This window comes from Hibiscus syriacus, unplaced genomic scaffold, assembly GCF_006381635.1.
Source record: "Hibiscus syriacus cultivar Baekdansim isolate YM2019G1 unplaced genomic scaffold, ASM638163v2 tig00111834_pilon, whole genome shotgun sequence".
Classification (NCBI taxonomy): domain Eukaryota; kingdom Viridiplantae; phylum Streptophyta; class Magnoliopsida; order Malvales; family Malvaceae; genus Hibiscus; species Hibiscus syriacus.
The window spans coordinates 237,044-255,612 of NW_024063192.1; the positions used below are offsets into that span (position 1 = coordinate 237,044).

At 35.9% G+C, this 18,569-nt stretch overlaps 1 protein-coding gene and 1 pseudogene across 1 annotated transcript; one reads left to right on the plus strand and one right to left on the minus strand.

The window, feature by feature from the left end:
* Positions 1-896: 896 nt before the first annotated feature.
* LOC120171438 (transcription factor TCP7-like) lies at positions 897-1,959 on the plus strand. The gene has a single exon (XM_039179145.1). It carries the CDS (start codon positions 1,111-1,113, stop codon positions 1,867-1,869), a length of 759 nt encoding a protein of 252 aa, XP_039035076.1. The 5' UTR covers positions 897-1,110; the 3' UTR covers positions 1,870-1,959.
* Positions 1,960-5,101: 3,142 nt separating this feature from the next.
* LOC120171456 lies at positions 5,102-8,962 on the minus strand (annotated as a pseudogene).
* Positions 8,963-18,569: the final 9,607 nt, after the last annotated feature.

Here is an 18,569-nt window from a genome sequence, read left to right on the forward strand (position 1 = left end):
CATTTATGGCATTTAATGGAAGGCGCGTCCCCGGAGATGCGCCTTCCACACGTGGCATCCAACTCAGCGAAAACACGGGTAAAGCGCATCCCTGGGGACGCGCCTTTCGCCAGCTCAGCCGAAAGGGTGCCACTTCGAGAAATATATATCAAACGGTGCTAAAAAGGTAAATATTCAATAAATATATGTCAGTTTGGTCAAATCGCCCTACATGTAGCCATGAATCGAGGGGAGAAATGATCAAATGATGCAATTTGTCGTAATAAATCCGACGGATTTAAAAATTTTAAAAATTTTTAATATAATGAGTATGTGATTTTTAATATCTAATCTAAAATAATAAGTATGTATTTGACCCTATAGAACCATATAATCATCTCATCAATCAAATTGAAGGAATAACATTTTGTGTCTTGAAGTACATCAATACCCCACAACCAACTTATGATTGATGGTTTGGTTATTTCCCACAAACCACAAAGGAGAGGAGAGTGCACAAAAAAACATGTATAATTAAATTATGTTTCAACCCAATATGAATATTCTTTTCCATTTTTACTCAGCAATATAAGGAGACAATTGAATATATATATATGGTGATATTCAAATGTTTAAATATAATTTTTATATATAATTTATTGAGTGAACATAAGATTAATACATGTACATCGATAATATTATTTGATTTGAACCAACTCGTGTAATTCTTATAATTTCAAATATTTAAAATTTAAATTTAAGTGCGAGTTTAATTAAATTAAGTTGGAGGAGGCGAGTTAAATTTTAGATTTTTGAGTAATCTTTTGGGATTATGTGTACGGAGGGACCCACCACCCATGTGGCCTTCCTCATGTCTCCACCAGCTCCTGCTTCGCAATCATTGAGACCTTGGTCCTCTCTCTCCATCGCTCGAACACCATCTTCTTTGCACAGAAAGATTTTGATTCCCCAATTCATTTTCATTTTCCCTTGAAGATTTTTGGTTCCTGTCCATTAATTTTTTCACAGTAATAACCCCAAATTACAGAGGAACAATCTTTTCCGGTCTATACGAAGTGAAGGTTTAAGTGCAAAGAGAGCGGTAGTAGTAGGCTGCTCCTGCTGGGCCCCATGTCGAATTCAGAGGGTGCCACTACAAACGGAGCAACGGCGCCGCCGACCAATGGTTCCGTCTCCGTTAAAAAGCCTCCCACCAAGGACCGTCACAGCAAAGTCGATGGTCGTGGAAGGAGGATCAGGATGCCCATCATTTGTGCCGCTCGTGTCTTTCAGTTGACTCGAGAGTTGGGTCATAAATCCGACGGTCAGACCATCGAGTGGCTGTTGCGTCAGGCCGAGCCTTCTATCATTGCCGCCACCGGCACCGGGACCACTCCCGCCAGCTTCTCCTCCTTGTCCGTTTCCGTCGGCGGCGGGTCTAATTCCACTCCCTTGTCGTCGACCACCTCTTCGTCCGCTTCGGATCATAAGCCTTTACTGGGCCCCACCCCTTTTATACTCGGGAAACGCGTCAGGTCCGAAGACGATAACTCCGAGAAGGACGATTCCGGTGGACTCACTGTTGGATCGGGGTTGGGGTCCATCGTGGGACCCGCGGGGACGCATACATGCGGGTTCTGGGCTCTTCCGACGAGACACGACTTTGGTCAATTGTGGAGCTTCGCGCCTCCGCCGGATACGGTAGTGCAGGCGGCTGCTCAGCAACATGGTACTGCTGCAGCTGCTCCGTTGTTCGTTCAGCAACTGCAAGCGACGGGAGAAGCATCGGCGGCGAGGGTCGGCAATTATATTCCCGGTCACCTAAATTTACTAGCCTCGCTGTCCGGTGCTCCGGGAGGATCGGGTCGGAGAGACGAGGATCCGCGTTGAATTTTGGTGGCCCATTTCACCCCTATTGTTTGTTGGGAGTATATATATATATTTGTGCATGGTTGTTGCTTTTGTTGCGTGAATGTTAAAAGATGGTTTGTAGTTGGAATTTTAGGGTTAGGGAATTGGGGTTTGAGGTGGATAATTTGGCCTATGGAATGATGAACGTGATTCAAATTAGGGTTTTTCCTTAGCACTTTTATTTGATGATCAATTAGGGTTTTAGAGCATTTGTAATTGTTTAAGGGTTTTAGGGTTTATGCTTGGAAAGGAGGGAGTCAGAAATTAGGGTTTTACTGACTGATTATCCAAATAAATTGATTATGAGAATAATTTTGTGCAAGGAATTGCTCATATTTTTCCGGTTGGGAGAAGAAACCGTGGAGGTTCATTTCCCGTGTTGAGGCTGCATTGTCGGCATTCGAATCGATCCGGTCGGTATCGGGTTACCGATGCCGACAACACGAGATTCGCTCTATGATGGGGTTGCAGCTACTATGGATTTATGTTCTCTCTGAACGTGCTGGAATAACACTTCTCGCTAATGGTGTTTGAGAATTACTAGTGTTTATGCTTCTAACCGGGATAGCTTAGCTTCGAACATTATAGCTCGTAATATGCCACGGACATCGGTTGATCTACCCATCTCACCTGGTTTCATAGTCGATGTCGATTGCTCGATCTCAGACTGATGTGCGAAAAAACAACTCTGGCTCCAGCTCCGGTACAGGCTGCTCTCTGTAAAACCCCTGTTTTAGACAATTTTTAGCTGTATTCTTAGCCATTTCTTAGATATTTATCAGAGTGCAAATAATGTGTTCTTTATGCACGTTGGATTGATTTGGGTGCCTAATGTGCGAATAAGAAAGACCCATCTGTTTTTCCCAGTTTCACCTGCACTTAATTTTGCTTCAGCTACTCGATTATCTTCCTGAGATGCAATGCTCGATTCGTGTTCGGTTTTTATCCTTTCTTCTTCCGCAACCAGTTCGATCGATCCTGTCAAACATCGTATTCAAAGCTCTCTAGTAAGAACTAGTGATATAGAGTATAGACTTTGTTATTAGAAGCCGGTTCGCTTCGAAAGATGTTCAGATCGTCGAAACTTTGTCGATTCATTCAATTCGAGTGTGAGTCGAATTCAACTAGCTGAGGTTCATAAACACATGCAGCAGTCATGCATGTTGTCGATCCGAATGAGGAAAAATAACTGCGATATAAGTTTCCTAATGATCAAATATGTGGTGAATTCCATGCAAGGCCATGGCGTGAGCTCAATCATCTATTGCAGACGTTGGTCGTATCTGTGATATCTAAAAACAATAATAATTTTTTTAACCACTAAAATAAATTAGCTTATATAGTTTTGGCCATTTTTATGTAACGAGTAAATATGTCGGTCCAAATGATGCATTAATTTCTTTATAACAAACTAGTCACGACACCAATAATTAAAGGGGTCCCTCGCATTGAAATGCCCTTCTTATACATATATCAAATATGTCACGCCGATCTTATCAACATATTTTCTTGTTACATACTAAGGATTAGATGATAATATTGAAAATAGGATTGTACAAAATAAAATAGTATAAAGTACACAAATGGTCCAATGGCTATAAGGTATTGTTTTATTAACTCTCTCGACTATTAAAAGTTATAAAATGATCCTCCAACTATAGAGTGTTGCTTTGTTCAGTACCTCAACTATTAAAAGTTACAAAATGGTTATCCGACTATTCTTTATGTTCCAAATTCGTCATTTTCTGTTAAAAAATCGATAGTATTATGAGCTAAACGTTAACTTGTTGACTGTGATATGATCAAATTTGATCATAGACTCTCAAACGACTATCTTATCCCAATCATGATGTTAACGTCCAACTTAAATAACCGCCAAATTTTAAAGGAAAAGGACGAGTTTGGAATGAATAGTCGAGTGATCATTTTATAACTTTTAATAGTCGAGAGACTTAATAGAGTAACATTCCATAGTCAAAGGACCATTTTATAACTTTTAATAGTCGACGGACTTAATAAAGTAATCCCTATAGTCGAGGGACAATTTGTGTGCTTTACCCAATAAAATATTAATTATAAAAATAAAATGCATAAAGTAAAATAAACTGATCATATTGATTAAAGGGCATGTTCCATTGTAGTTGGGCCTCTTATTTATGTTGAAAGGAAATTAAGTTTATGTTGGCCCCAGAAAGTTTCAAATTAGGGTGGTTATACCATATTTGTAGTATTTTTTTCCTTTCATTTAAGGGCACATGTCCATACACACTTAATAGAGAGTGTGCCAAGGCCTATTTGTTTGATACCTTCTTTTGAGTATAAACTTCAAATTTCAGTAATGTTGTTCTAAGATAGATTTTAAAATCAATTATTTATTTATTTATTTATTTTTATTTGTTAAAAATATAAAGTTTATAAACTATTTGAATGATGGAATTATATTTTATTTTTTATAAATACTAAAATTTCATCTTTTTAAAAATTATAAAGATATAAGTAAGATGAGTAAAATTAGATTCGATTTAAAAATAATTTAGTTGTTTTGTAATTTGATCTTAAATTCCTTATTTCTTTTGTTTTAAATCCTTCGATGTACCAAATTTAGACCACATGTTCCTTAACCACTATATAATACATGTATAACTTTAATTCGTATTTTTATGATAATTTTTTAATTTTTACAATTTAATCCATGAACTTTAATTTTATTTATTTTAATCTTCCAACTACAACTATATATAAATTATTTCTTAACATCAATCCCTTAACTCCTCTATACTACCATCAATCTCAAAATTTACTTTTAAAAAATAACATTGTAAATATATTATAATTTTAAGTATTATTTAATTAACCTTACAAATCTTACATGTATATATATAACTAATGAGTGATTTAAACTAAAATCAATCACTCCCATATTATAATAAATTAAATTAAATTTGAACAAAAACTCGAACAAACTTATTCAATTCAACTCAAATAGTTAACAAGCTTAATCGAGTTGACTTCGAACTCAAGCAATTACAATGCATGAGACAATCAAATTCGAATATCATAATGTTCAACTCGAGTAGTTAACGAGCTTAATCGAGTTTTAGAGAAACTAGAAATATTGCAAATCAGTCCTGCATGATACATGATATCAAAATTGTTTTCTCATAGTATACAGGCAAATCTCTCTCAAACTGATGAAATGTGGGAGGATGAATTTTATGGAAAATGAAACAAGAGTGGCCAAATCATGTATAAATATTAAATCCAGGGCACAAGGATGAAAGTTATTTGGTTCAAGGCAGGGTGTTAATTATATCATCTGCAATCAGCACCAACAGCTTCATGGATGGATTTGAAACCATCCCTTTCTAAGCACTCGGCAAGTTCAGCCTGCGGGGAAAAAAATACCATCGTCATCGGAATCACAATACAAACATTCGACAAAAGCATCGTGTTACTCGGACTCGTACGTGAGTGTCGGATACGGAGAATACCTTTATTCGGGGAATTAAGGCAGGGCCTCCATATGCAAATGCTGTATAGAGCTGGACAAGCGTTGCTCCGGATCTTATTTTTTTGTATGCATCCTCACCACTGCATTGGATGCATAATTCGAGTTAACAATGGATGTGTAAATAGATAACAATATTAATAATGGCAACGACGATCGTGATAATGGCGAGTAACGTAGCCTAGTGACGGTTACCTGCTAATACCACCACAGCCTATTAAAGGGATCTTTCCCTGCAAAGAGGTATGCATGTCAGCTTTATAATTATGAAACATACTCTTTAAGAACTTTACGGGCAAATTAATAGAATTCAAATGGAAACTAGGACGAGTCGAAGTATCCGAATGCTTTACAAATTTGATTTGAATAAAAGAGTTGCATAGTGAAGATATTAAGAAACAGCAAGAAACCGTTTAAATTCTGATACAACGGTCAGCTCGTCAAACCATGAACAGTTTTTGATCACACAAATCCAAATTTAGAGTATATAACCAGGGGACAAGCCACCTTGAAGCATCTTGGGGTGTCCAATAAGGTAATGAAATATGGACATTATATATACAGTTCCTATACGACAGGCACCAGATGTAAATTACATCAAGCATCAAGAAGGCCAGTATCTATGTAAATAAACCAGATAAACAATATGAATTTACCGCTCAGAGACTCAAAGAATTTGAATTGACAACTACAAAACATAAGAAACAACATCGACCAAATTATAAAACATAACCGTGACGTTTTATATAGCAAACTTTCACTTCTGTACTTCCAAGAGGCTATATTTCCACACCGGTGCAGATAGTTTGTTTACAAACCCCATTTTCAGCATTTCTTCATGTTTTATATGTTACGGTGGGGTAAATGAGAGGAGTGTGGCTTTTGGAAAAGAAAGGCAGACGATATGACCATTTCAAATCACTACATGTTTAGAAATAGAAGATACAATGAAGAAAATCCGACAAATCCTATATATTCGAACTTTTTATAGGAATAGACAACATACCCTAGTTAGCATATACATCTCCTTTAAGATGTTGGTTGATAAATCAAAGAGAGGCTTCCCGCTTAAGCCACCAGCTTCGGCAGAGACTGGATTTTTATCTACGGGGTCTGGTCTCGAGATGGTTGTGTTAGATATAATCTAGAAAACAGGAAAGAGAAGAACGTCAGGGAAAACAATCAAAAGCAAGAGAGAGAGAAAAATGTCATACGGACAAAATATGTGAGAAAAATTTCCGTATGGATTATATAAGCATATATAGAAAGGACTTAAAAGGCATCATCAAGAAGAAACTTCTAGTAATCAAATAAAAAGAAGAAACTTTAAAGACATGGACAAGAAATATACAAAATTTACAATTGGAAGAAAATTACCAATCCATCTAAGCGGAGGGCAATAGCAACCTAAAATCAAAGAACAGAAACAATAAGAACATTATACAGGTAAGCAACGAAGTAGTGTCTAAATGCAAGTAGAGGCTTAGAGCATACCGCTGCTATATCCTCAAGGTCTTCCTTGGACAAATCTGGGCAATTTTAACAAGCAGCGGAGGAGGACCTTCCTCACCCCATTGCATTTCATCACGAGCAGCTTGCACCTTTGATAAAAGAAGCAAAGCAAAATTGAGAAGGGTGAAGTTCTCCCCGATATATATAGAAGGATGATTAAGTTCACAGCTAGATATTTATACCCTCTTAACAAGATCCTTCAACTGTTTCCTTCCTTGAAGCATACGCAATCCAGGAGTGTTTGGTGATGAAACATTAATAACCTAAGAAAGTTGAAAAAGGAGGTCAATATTATGGCATCTAAATGATCAAATTCAAGAAAAATTCAAAGAAAACTTCTCAAAGTAATGTATCAAAATGAAATTTATTTTGAAAAATATGCACTAGTCTACCTACAAGGGAGGAAAGAAATCAGGCTATTCGACAATATTGGATACCGCAACCAATCCCGACATTTCGTGTGAAACTTTTGTACGCAAAGCAAACTTGAAAGGAAAGAATTAACTCAAATAAAGAACATAGAACTACCAAGTAATCAGCGTACTGGGATAACGTGTGAACTCCTTGTACATAGTCCGCGGCAGCATCTTCACTTGATTTATTCTTCCCAAGATTGACTCCTAGAATTCCAGGACCAGCTTTGCCACCATGTTTAGCTTCATCGTTCGAAGGTGATGAAGTACTCGAAGTCTCTAACTTCCCTCCCTTGGAACCCAACCACGAGCAGCAGCTGAAACAGCTAGTGTATGAGCTTTCTCAGCATCCAAAAGTGCAAAGAATGGGTTTACCAGTTTTGTCGCTGAGAATAGCCAACCACTGCCAAAATTCCAACATCATATAAGTTGGTCTCAAATAGATATAAGATGAGAATTCATTCAAGAATCAGTATATTGGCAATTGAGATCTCCAAACTCAAGTTTTTTTAGTATGTCTTCTTCAATCATAGCTTCAATTAAAACTAAAAAAAATGACAAAAGACAAATGGAGAAAACATATTCTCCGCCGACCATGTTAGTTTTATTGAAAAGATGAAAAGCTCTGCTATTCTTTGCAACCAATTAATTCATATATCTTGCAAAGGCATGTGTCCATTAAAGTGGCTCATTCATTTTCCAAGATGGTTTTCAGACTCAAAGTTAGTGAAACCACTTGGAACAATTTTCAAAATCCAACAAACAAAAGACCAAGAGGAAATTCCAGATATTCAATTTAATCCAAAAAGGGGGAAACCTTCCTCGTTCAAAAAATGAAACAAAATCTGAAAATAAACATTTAAAGTTACAAAGAAGAGATTTATCATAGTGGTGTCGAAAAATAAGTACCAGAAAGTTGCTTCATCAACAGTACTAACATAAGCTCCTCCTGCTATAACCAAGCCTATGGTAGCTCCCGTCAATAACCTTCTTCCCTACAACCAAATGAACATTATACAAAGTCAACGCCTCGTGCTGCAATTCAATGTTTTAAAAATTATCACATGAACAAAAAAAAATCCAGTTAATTTATAAGAAGTCAATGCTCTCAAACGTTGTTCCCTTCAGTTGGTCAAGCAAAAGAACGAATTTTAATCATCCTAATCACAAATTCTAGAACACCCAGTTCCTTAAACTAAGCTTAGCTGAACTTTAATCACTTAAATGATTCAAAGGACAAGAAGAATAACTAACAAAAAACAATCCATAAACCCTTCCAATATTTCTAATGGAAAAAAAATACTTACTTTCTTTGAAGAATGAGGGATTTTAGGAGCAGAAGTGGCAGCGTAAGAGCAATGTCGAGAGGGTCCAATGGGAGTTGATATAACCCTTTGGCGTATGAGATCCTTAAACAATTTCCCAGCCGTCCTTATTGCCATGGAAATCAAATTGGATTGATTTTAAAACACTTGAAACGCGAATTGAATAGATGGGGACTGAGGGTAAGGGGGAATTGAAGAGGAAAGGAGGAAACTTTAATGGTTTTTTTTTTTGTAATGAAAAGTTGAAAAGAAGAGGAATAGAAGGGTTTTAGCAGAGGAGGGGGCTGTGAGGTTTTTGGTATGTTTAAAGTAAAGGTAACCCTTAAGTGCTCGTGTCCTCGTAGAATATGCTCTTTGCTATCTTCGCTGAAATAATAATAATAATCATCATCATAATATAATTTAAATAAGGTTTAGTACATTTTTTTAGTGTCTAAACTGTATTTTAAAATATGATTTAATGTCTTAAAAATATTTTATTTATAATAGAGGTTTAACGTTTTTAACATTATATTTTTAGGTGTTGGACCGCAACGACTATTAAATTTAACTGATATATGGCATGTCTCACACATATAAATTTTAAAAAATATTTTATTTAAAAATATTAATATATTAATTTTTATAAAAAAACCCTCAAATTTTACGGTGTTTTTCCCGATATATCACCTATTGGTTTTATTTTTCCCTGTCAGCACCGTTCAGACTATTTTTTCCGATCTAACACCCTTTGCAGTAAGTCGCGCCCCCTGTAGCGCGCTTTACGCTGATCTGGTGCCACGTGGGGTAAGGCACGCCCCCTGTAGCGCGCCTTATGCTGACATGGACACACGTGTCTAAAGCGCGGCCCCTAGGGCGCGCCTTACGCCACGTAGGGCTATAGCGCGGGTCGGGGACGCGCTTTTTAATTATCACATACTTAATTATGAGGTTTAGTATTGACTTCCGATTGTACCAAATCCAACTTTATTGAGGGAGCGTGTTCGTCCAAAATCCAATCGAATTCATTATGATATGGATATTCGAGAAAGATCTAGATAAGACAGAAGATGTGGGCATTGTAGAAACCCAGGACACACTAGAAAAACATGTCACTTCTGCTGTCATCAAGTAACAATTGATGAGGAACTGATGTAGTTGTTTATCAAATAAGAATTCATGTACTTTAATTTGCATTTACTTCAAGTTAATGTTATTCGATTTTACAATAAGTGACAAACTAAAGAAAGTTATCGAACACAATTATTAAATTTTATCAAAACAATAACAATTTGGTATTTGAATATAATTTTAAATACAACAAACTTACAATAAGTATTAAATGGTAAATGATAAACAAATTACAATAACTGATATTAAATGGTAATAAATAAAATTAACTAAAATACATTAACAAAAAGTCCAACAAATTTAACAAAATAAATTAAAATAAATCCAACAAAATTAATGAAATAAAGTAAGTATTAAATGATAAATAAAAAAAGTACAATAAAAAAGTCCAATAAACAACTAAATACAAATATAATAAAAAACAAAATCTATCGATGCTTGCGACGCGAATGTGTTCCGCAGGGCGATGGCTCTCGGTCTCGAGGAGGATTTATTCGTATCATGGTTGTGACTCCTCGTTGTCATCGTCATCACCATCGTCGTCGTCGTCGTCCTGAGCAACTACATTGGTTGATGAGGAGCTGATGACGATGAAGCACCTCCATAGAATAATGACCCTGGAGGTGTATGACTGACTATCCCACTGGCCTGCGAAAACTGAGAAAACTCATAAAACCCAGACATCGTTGAGTGTGGAAACTGTACAGGAGGTGTCTGTGCTGCGGCCATGGGTGATGAGGCTGAACCCGCCAAAATGTGGGCATATGAACCCTAAGTCAGATATGCAAACATAGACTCATAATATCCTCCAGGAGGGGTCATAAACTCTATGACGGTGGCGTCGGCGGGGTCATAAAACTAGGTGACGGTGGCGACGACGACATCACTTATGGATGTGGTATGTAAGTCACTGTAGACGGTGGCTACTGTGAAGGTCCTGCTGGTACAGCTAAGGATGAACAGGAAGCACCTACCCTCCGTCCACGAGTCAGGGGACGATGGTGCTATGTCGGTGAACGTCTCTGCCGACGTCGCTGAAAGGTATGCCCTCGTGCATCCTCGGAAAGCAGAAACGGATTCCCGTTAACCCTCAACAACCATCAAGAGGTCAATAAAAATGGGCTCTCTACGGGGAAGGCGTCGATGTCGATCCTCCCACAGCACGACCCACTCATGATGCCTTACCAACCAATCTGTATCGGTCTTGCCGCGTCTATCTGTGCTATGCAACTCGTCCATATTGCGAGGTGCTTCCGGAATTGGTTGAAAACAACCAAATTGCCGGAGCACGCGATCAGTGGAGTGTCACTCGATGATCGCATATCAGATCAAAGGGACTATCGCCATCCAAACATCTAATGTGCCGCTCAACTTAGGTGGGATCACCATCCTCACATCATCATTAGAATATGACACCCATTCAAACTAAAACAAATATATATAATTTTTATCAAAATAATAATCTAATTATACAACTATAATCTAAAATCTATTTTTAAACATTAAAATGCATACCTGTGTACCAGCCTTCTGATCGATTATCACTCTAATTTTTTCTAAATCATCAGGTAGCTCCTGATGATTTTTCCTATTAGTAGACCACCTATTCAAGGAAAATAAAAATTATTATACACTGTATAAAATGATTAATATACGAAATTAGTTTATAATTACCTCAATAGTAGCGGAAATACGAATGGGTTCTTGACAACGGGACATAAAAGGGCAATCGATACCATGCCCAAGACTGCAGCAGCATGAGACATCCGTCGATAGCATTTTTCTTGTAGTCAGTGGCTCGACACATCTCTCTGTACATGAAAGTCAAAACTGCGAGCCCCAACTAAGTGATCCGGCCAGACGAAAGTCGCCAAGATGTCGCAACCACACACAGTGAACTTGGTTGCACGATTTGTCTGCCATCAACAACCCTCCTATCAGCTGCAGTATGCATGCCCGTGCATACATTTTAACTTCATCATCAAAGGCGTCCTCGCTCAACTCCCGAAAATTGACATCTAACCAATTTAACAATATCCTACCACCGTTAAAACTTTCCGGGACACGTCCTAGATAGTCCCGACACAAAGCAGTCCATGAACCGTGCGCCATCCCCGATATCACATCTCCATCCACCGAAATCCCCAGGTGCATAGAAACATCATCGAGTGTAATCGTACATTCTCCGCACGGAAGATGGAATGTGTGGGTCTCCGGCCTCCACCGCTATACTAAGGCAGAAATAAGGTCTGGTTCTATCTTACAGTAACCCTCATATCTACCTATGTGACTGAATCCAGCCTCTACTAAATACGGCAAGACACGACTATGTATCACTAACTTAAGGTTCCTAATAAAAGGATCTAATACACAGTCCCTCTCCTAAAACTAAATAATTACAAAAATTAATTTTTAAACTAATAATCATGCATTAAATAAATAAATAAATTATTACTAATAATTTAAATTATATTAAAACTTTAAAATGTTACCGTATCAGCAAAATGTCGAGGATATATGATTTCCATCCAAGCGAAGTAGACCTCCTTCTATTTTATATCTGTAAAAAAAATTAATTAAATAAAATATTAAATAAATTAAAAACAAAATATTAAATATAATAAAATATACATTAAACAATTAAAATAGAATATAAGAGTATTTGAGAGAAGTTGAGAGGATTTGGTGTGATGAAAGTAATTGAGAATGGGGTACTTATAGGGAGGGGGTGGTAGGGGTAGGCCTGGCCTACAATGATTTGTGTCAGCTTGGGCCTGGCCTGTGGCCTGTCAGAGGCTTTTATTTAGGCCTGGCCTGGGCCTGTTTAAAAGCCTGGCCTGTTTAAAAGCCTGTTTAAAAGCCTGTTTAACAATAAACATGTAATATTTTCGGTTTAGCCATTAATTTTAGAGTAAAATCCCTATTAAGTCACTCTAACTTAGTACATTTTACAAAGTAGTCACTCTAAATAGGCCGGCCTATCAGGCTTATAAGGCTTTTTAATAGGCCTAAGCCTGGCCTGTTTAGTTAAATAGACTGTTAAAAAGGCATGGGCCTGGCCTGTTTAATTAAATAGGCCAGGCCAGGCCAGGCTTTATACAGGCCAGGCCCAGGCCCCTGGAAGGCCGGCCTGGCCTATTCCCACCCCTAGGGGGTGGGGTGTGAACGGCCGGGGTAGGTAGGTAATTAAACCTAAGGCGCGCGTGTCAGCATTAAAGGTAAAGCGCGGCCCCTGTCTCGCGTTATACCCCACGTGACTTCAGATCAGCGTAAAGTGCGCTATAGGGGGCGCGCCTTACCCCATGTGGCGCTATATCAACGTAAAGCACGCTGTAGGGGGCGCCCTTACTGCAAAGGGTGTTAGATCAGAAAAACAGTCTGAAGGGTGCCTGACAGAAAATAATATAGGGTATAGGTGATATTTCGGGAAAAATGCCAAATTTTACATCGTTCTTCGTCGTTCGACCACCTTCCGTACATGGTCGTCATCATTGAGACCATCAGAACCGTCTCACCGTCACGACCAAAACTCATGCCATCACCCATCCTGAAACTGTGTCAATCATCGTGAAAAAAGCCGCGAAGGGTTGTTGGATTTCTAAGTGTTTCGTTGTTGTTTTTCGATTATTTGATGGCTATAGTTGTCTGTACGTTATACGGTCTTCACCGTTGAATTCTTAGTCCTGCTCCAAACAAAACCCGACCAGTGGTAACCCTTTGCTATCGGCGGTGGGGGATGAGAGGGAGAGGGACGACTCAGGAGTTTGATTTTTTTTTAATTTTTTAAAAAATAATATTTTTATTATTAAAAAATTTAAAATAATTTTTAAGTGTTTTAAGCTTTAAAGAAAAGGAATTGACGTTGGTCTTTCGATAGTTTAATCTCCTTTTGTTGTACTTTATAACGTTTTACATGTATGTTTCTAAAGTGAGTAGTTTCAGTGTTACAGGAACATGTCTCAATTATATATTTAATTTACGATAATAATCATAACCCTTGTTATGGTTTTGGGTATTTTTATTTTTTTAATAATGCTAGCCGTTTCTATTTAAAAAAGGAATAAAAAATTTTATATAAAAAAACTCTTCTTTTCAATAAGAATAAATTTAAAAATTCCCAAAAACTGTAACTTTCTAAATGAATGTCAAGGTTTTATTTATAATATTTTTAATTTTAAAATTAATAAATATAATTTATATTGCAATTTAATGTATAGATAAATACATTAGCATAATACTGTAAAAATGTCTAAAAAGGTCAATTAAAAATCATTTATGATAAGGTAATATTATGATATTTTCATTTATTTTTTCATTTAAATGACTTTTTAATATGATGTTCTTTATTAAATTTAATTTTACTTTATATAATTTTACTTTTATAAGAATTTCATTTCATGCACGAACCAACTCATCTCAGTTGTTAAAGGAATTATTGTTGTTATTCTTAGAGGTTACGAGTTCGAGCATCAACAACTGCAATAGGGTGATTGAGCGGTCATTGTCAAATGGTTGAGAGTATTTAGAACAGATATAACTTTGTAATTCTCTTAGCTAATAAAAAAAGTTATAAGTATTTTGTAATTCTAAATGATTTTACAACAATGGTAAAATAGTCATTAAAATAAATAATCTTTGATAGAAAGCCGCTAGTTTTATTAAAAATAGAATATATCCATAATAACAATGAAGATTTACAAAAATAAACGTAAACTAAATTATAATTAGGACATTTTTCTATAATCATTGATACAAAAACTAGCCACCTAGATCACACAATGATAAAAAAAATATTAAAAAATCTAAACAATCCTCGAACAACATAAAGATAAGAACAAATCTGACTACATCGGCAAACAAACCAAAAAAAGAGATGAAGCTAATGAAGGCCACCGACAAATTGCAAATCAGAGTCAAGCGACGTGAGAAACTATTAACGAACGCAAAACATGTATTCAAATCAATCTGATGGTCCAAAGCAGGGAAGACCGGTATGATAACAAATAAACGTCATTTTGATCAATCATGACGACGACAAATCCAACTCTTAGAAAAAAAAAGATAAACGAAGACAACGACAAAAAACTGTAAACTACCAAAAGAAAGAGAAAAACGTGTCATAAAGGCATATAACATGTTTCAAAGACATAATTATTCTTATTAAAAATTAAAAAAACAAAGAAAAAAGAGAACTGATGGGTGGCAACTAGCATCAAAATCGATGCCTCCGCCGGTTAAACAAAATTAGAGAATTTTTTTTGATTAATCAATAAAATTGACACAAGTTGTAAAGAAGAAAACAAGGAAAAAAGAGAGAAAAATAAATGAATTGAATAAAGGTAAATAAAAAGAATTTTATATTTATAGTAATTTTATAATATTTTATTATCTATTGTATGTTATATAATATATTGTTTTATTTGAAATTAGGGGTGGATATGAAACTTGATTTAACGGTTTCGATTTGATATAATCTAATAGAATCGAAGGTTTTTTTTTGTTGAAAATTTGAATTCAGGTCGAATCGGATTCATTTTTTAGGGAAATCATTACAAAGCAAGGGAAATTGCATGACATTGTGTCCATGACTCCATGTATGAAAAATCAGGTCCAAAGAAAATGCATTACCACTACACATATCCCATTGCGTCCATGCTTGGATCACTTCAGCCACAATCATCCTTTACGACCTATCGATCAAATCCGAGAAGACGACGGTCGACGGACTTGTTTGCTCCGATTCTGGCCTACGACTCGTACGTTCGACTTTCGTTTGCACCAAATTCGACAGTGGTTTCCTTTTTCATAAATCGTTCTTCGAGTTGAACTCGTTCTTTTCATCTCTCCTCGTGACGATTGCGACGCTAAACTCTTTGTTTACTGTGCTTGCGACGACTATGGCACCGGTTCCGACCACCATTGGTCACTTTGCGAATTCGATCTCGATGTCTGACGTGCTCGGCTGCCCAAAACGATAAAGCATGTAGATCGTTCACATCTGCTCACCCTCTTCTACTCTCATGCATCAACCGCTATATATCATATACTTTTTTTCTTCAATCTTAATTGTATCAAATTTAAGACACTGATAGCAACTAGGATGTCTCTTGAATGAACTAAAGAGGTAATCCAAACCATATATTTCGTAACCCAAACCATATATATAGAGAGAGAGGTGTAAGTGTGAGTAAAAATTGACTGACTTGAAATTTTTGAGTTTTTTTGACTCGAATTAATTCGACTAAAAAAATTTAAAGTTCAGTTGAGTTATAAAATAAAACTCGAATAATTCAAAAAATTTAGTAATTAGTATACTGGTTTTTAAATTTGAGTCGAGTTATAAAATAAAACTCAACTAGTTCAAAATTATAGAGAGGTCTTTTAACGAGACTTGTGACGTTACCTAGCATTGAATGATTTTTTTTTCTGTAATCATACATTATCTCTTTCAAGAAAAAAAATAGCCCAGACGTTGGATTTTAGACCATGAGAACTTCTAATTATTTTTAGAATGGATGAATTTATAAAATTTTAAAACGTAAAAATAGATTATATATCAATAGAAAATATAAAGAAAACATCTAAAATATAAGAGAATTGAAAATTTTCAAGGAACGACCGAACTCAATCCATAATTGGTTAAGCATCTGTGACGGAAAAGCATTTCCATCATCTTATTGACTGTGAGTGCATGCAAGAGAATGTCTCATGAACCCTCTCCTTAAAGACTTCGCCAAGCATTTCCATATGCATGGGATGTTCGCGAAGCCTTTGAGGGAGAGTTAATGAGAAGCGTCTTGATATATATGTGCGTGTCTGTGCGTGTGATATGGCTTCTAGTAAGAGGTGCAAAGTTTAGGAGACGAAGGACTTGCTTATATAGCCTCTGGATTACCGCAGCTGGCCGACACCTCATCTCCCAATCTGACTGAATTAAACAGATTCCGATAAGATAATTAAAAGAATAAGTTCTTCTTGTGTTTTTTCTTTGGATTATTATCGCATATATATCAAGCATCTTTCTAAATCTTCTTCATGATAAGTTGACAAACCCCCATTATTTGATAATATATAAGAGTATTCGTGCAAATCAGACACGTGAACGATATATATAGATGAGATGCGGAGACCATTTAACATTCAACGTTCACACCCTTTGAATTCTTGGTGCTCGAACCCGAGATCTTAAGTAATAACAACAATTCTTCTACTACTATCGAGGGTGGTTCGTGCAACTATGTTATCTTTTGAACGAACGAAAGAGGTCCCGTTTTTCAAAAGGGAAAGGAAATACTGACCCTAAGAGAATCTTAATCTTGTGTCCGTGCTTCATAATTATAGTGAGTTGACATTCCATTGAACCTAAAAAACTATATTTGGTGATATAAAGTGTAAATACAATGCATGTCTATGTGGATGGAGGGTGGTAAACATAACATTAGATTACGGTCGTAATGTAATATCAAACAATAATTTAAAATTATCGTAATCTTTTAATAACATCTACAATTACGATACAACAACCTCATTTTAATACTATGGTGCAAATCTTAGCCATTGAAGGACCAGACATGTCTCATCTCCACCATGAATCCCTGCCCTAATACTTATTTTATCCCGGGACAGACGTAGGATATGTTAGGGGATGAATTTGAACTTTTAAAATTTCAGGGACGAACGTAAATTTATAAAATTCTAAAAGAGCGAAAATATGTCTTTAATAAAAAAGATGTATAGAAAAATTTAAAATATATAATATTTTTTAAAATTTCAATGCGGACTACTGCTTCACCCGCCCCTCGCCCCCTCGTCCATCCCTGATTTTACCCATCTTCATCGTCATGGCTTGGTACTAGGGATACTTTTACCTATTTTTGTCTAATTTTATGGTTGAGACATTTAAGAGATTTGGTCAGTGAAAGAGAAGCTAGATTGACTACTGGGTTGGAACTGGGCTCAGGTTAGTCATATTTTGGCCCATGTTCAGGTTAAAGCTACCCGAGAAAAATATTCACAACTACACAAACTAAAATTTAATGACTAATAAGATAATTTACCATAAAATGATTCATATATTGGAGTTGTGTAGAGCAGAACAAGCTATAAGCAAATTTACTTAACTAATATGATCAAAAAGGGCTAACTCAAACCCTTCGACAAATTTACCAACCTAATATGGTGGGGGGAAAATAGTTAATATGGGATCAAGGAAAAATTATTTACTCAATTAAAGTGATATGATTAGTGTATAAAGGAAGGCGTTCGGTCCACTTGACGTCTTTGGGAAAACTTCGAGAAGATACTACGTCTTCTGATTTGATACGATGTTAAAGTTGGCTTTTCAAAGACACCATTTAAGATTCTTTCATCATACACCGTTTATACCACTTTAATTGAGAAAATAATTTCTCCTCGACTCCTTAACAACCATTGTTTTTGACAAATTATTTATTTAGTATCTAAACTATTAGTTTATTTTATTTTATTTTAGTACCTAAACTTTTATTTTTTTTCAAAACCACCCCTAAAATTTAGTTATTGTTTCATTTTAGTATTATGCCATTAAAAATTTTAGTTTTCATTTCATTTTAGTACCCTTGTTCAAAATTTAACGTTAAGTTTTGGAAAAATTGGAAGTTTAGGTACTATAACATAACAAAACTGATAGTTTACATACTAAATGCTTTAAGTTTTTAACGACAGAGTACTAAAATGAAATGAAAACTAAACATTAAGTATGGTTTTGAAAAAATTGAAAGTTTTTAGGTACTAAATACATAGTTTAACTTTTTTATCATATTATTTAGGATA

What these genes read in the sequence shown, in the direction of transcription:
- LOC120171438 (XM_039179145.1), top strand. Translation starts at nt 1,111, where the DNA reads ATGTCGAATTCAGAGGGTGCCACTACAAACGGAGCAACGGCGCCGCCG.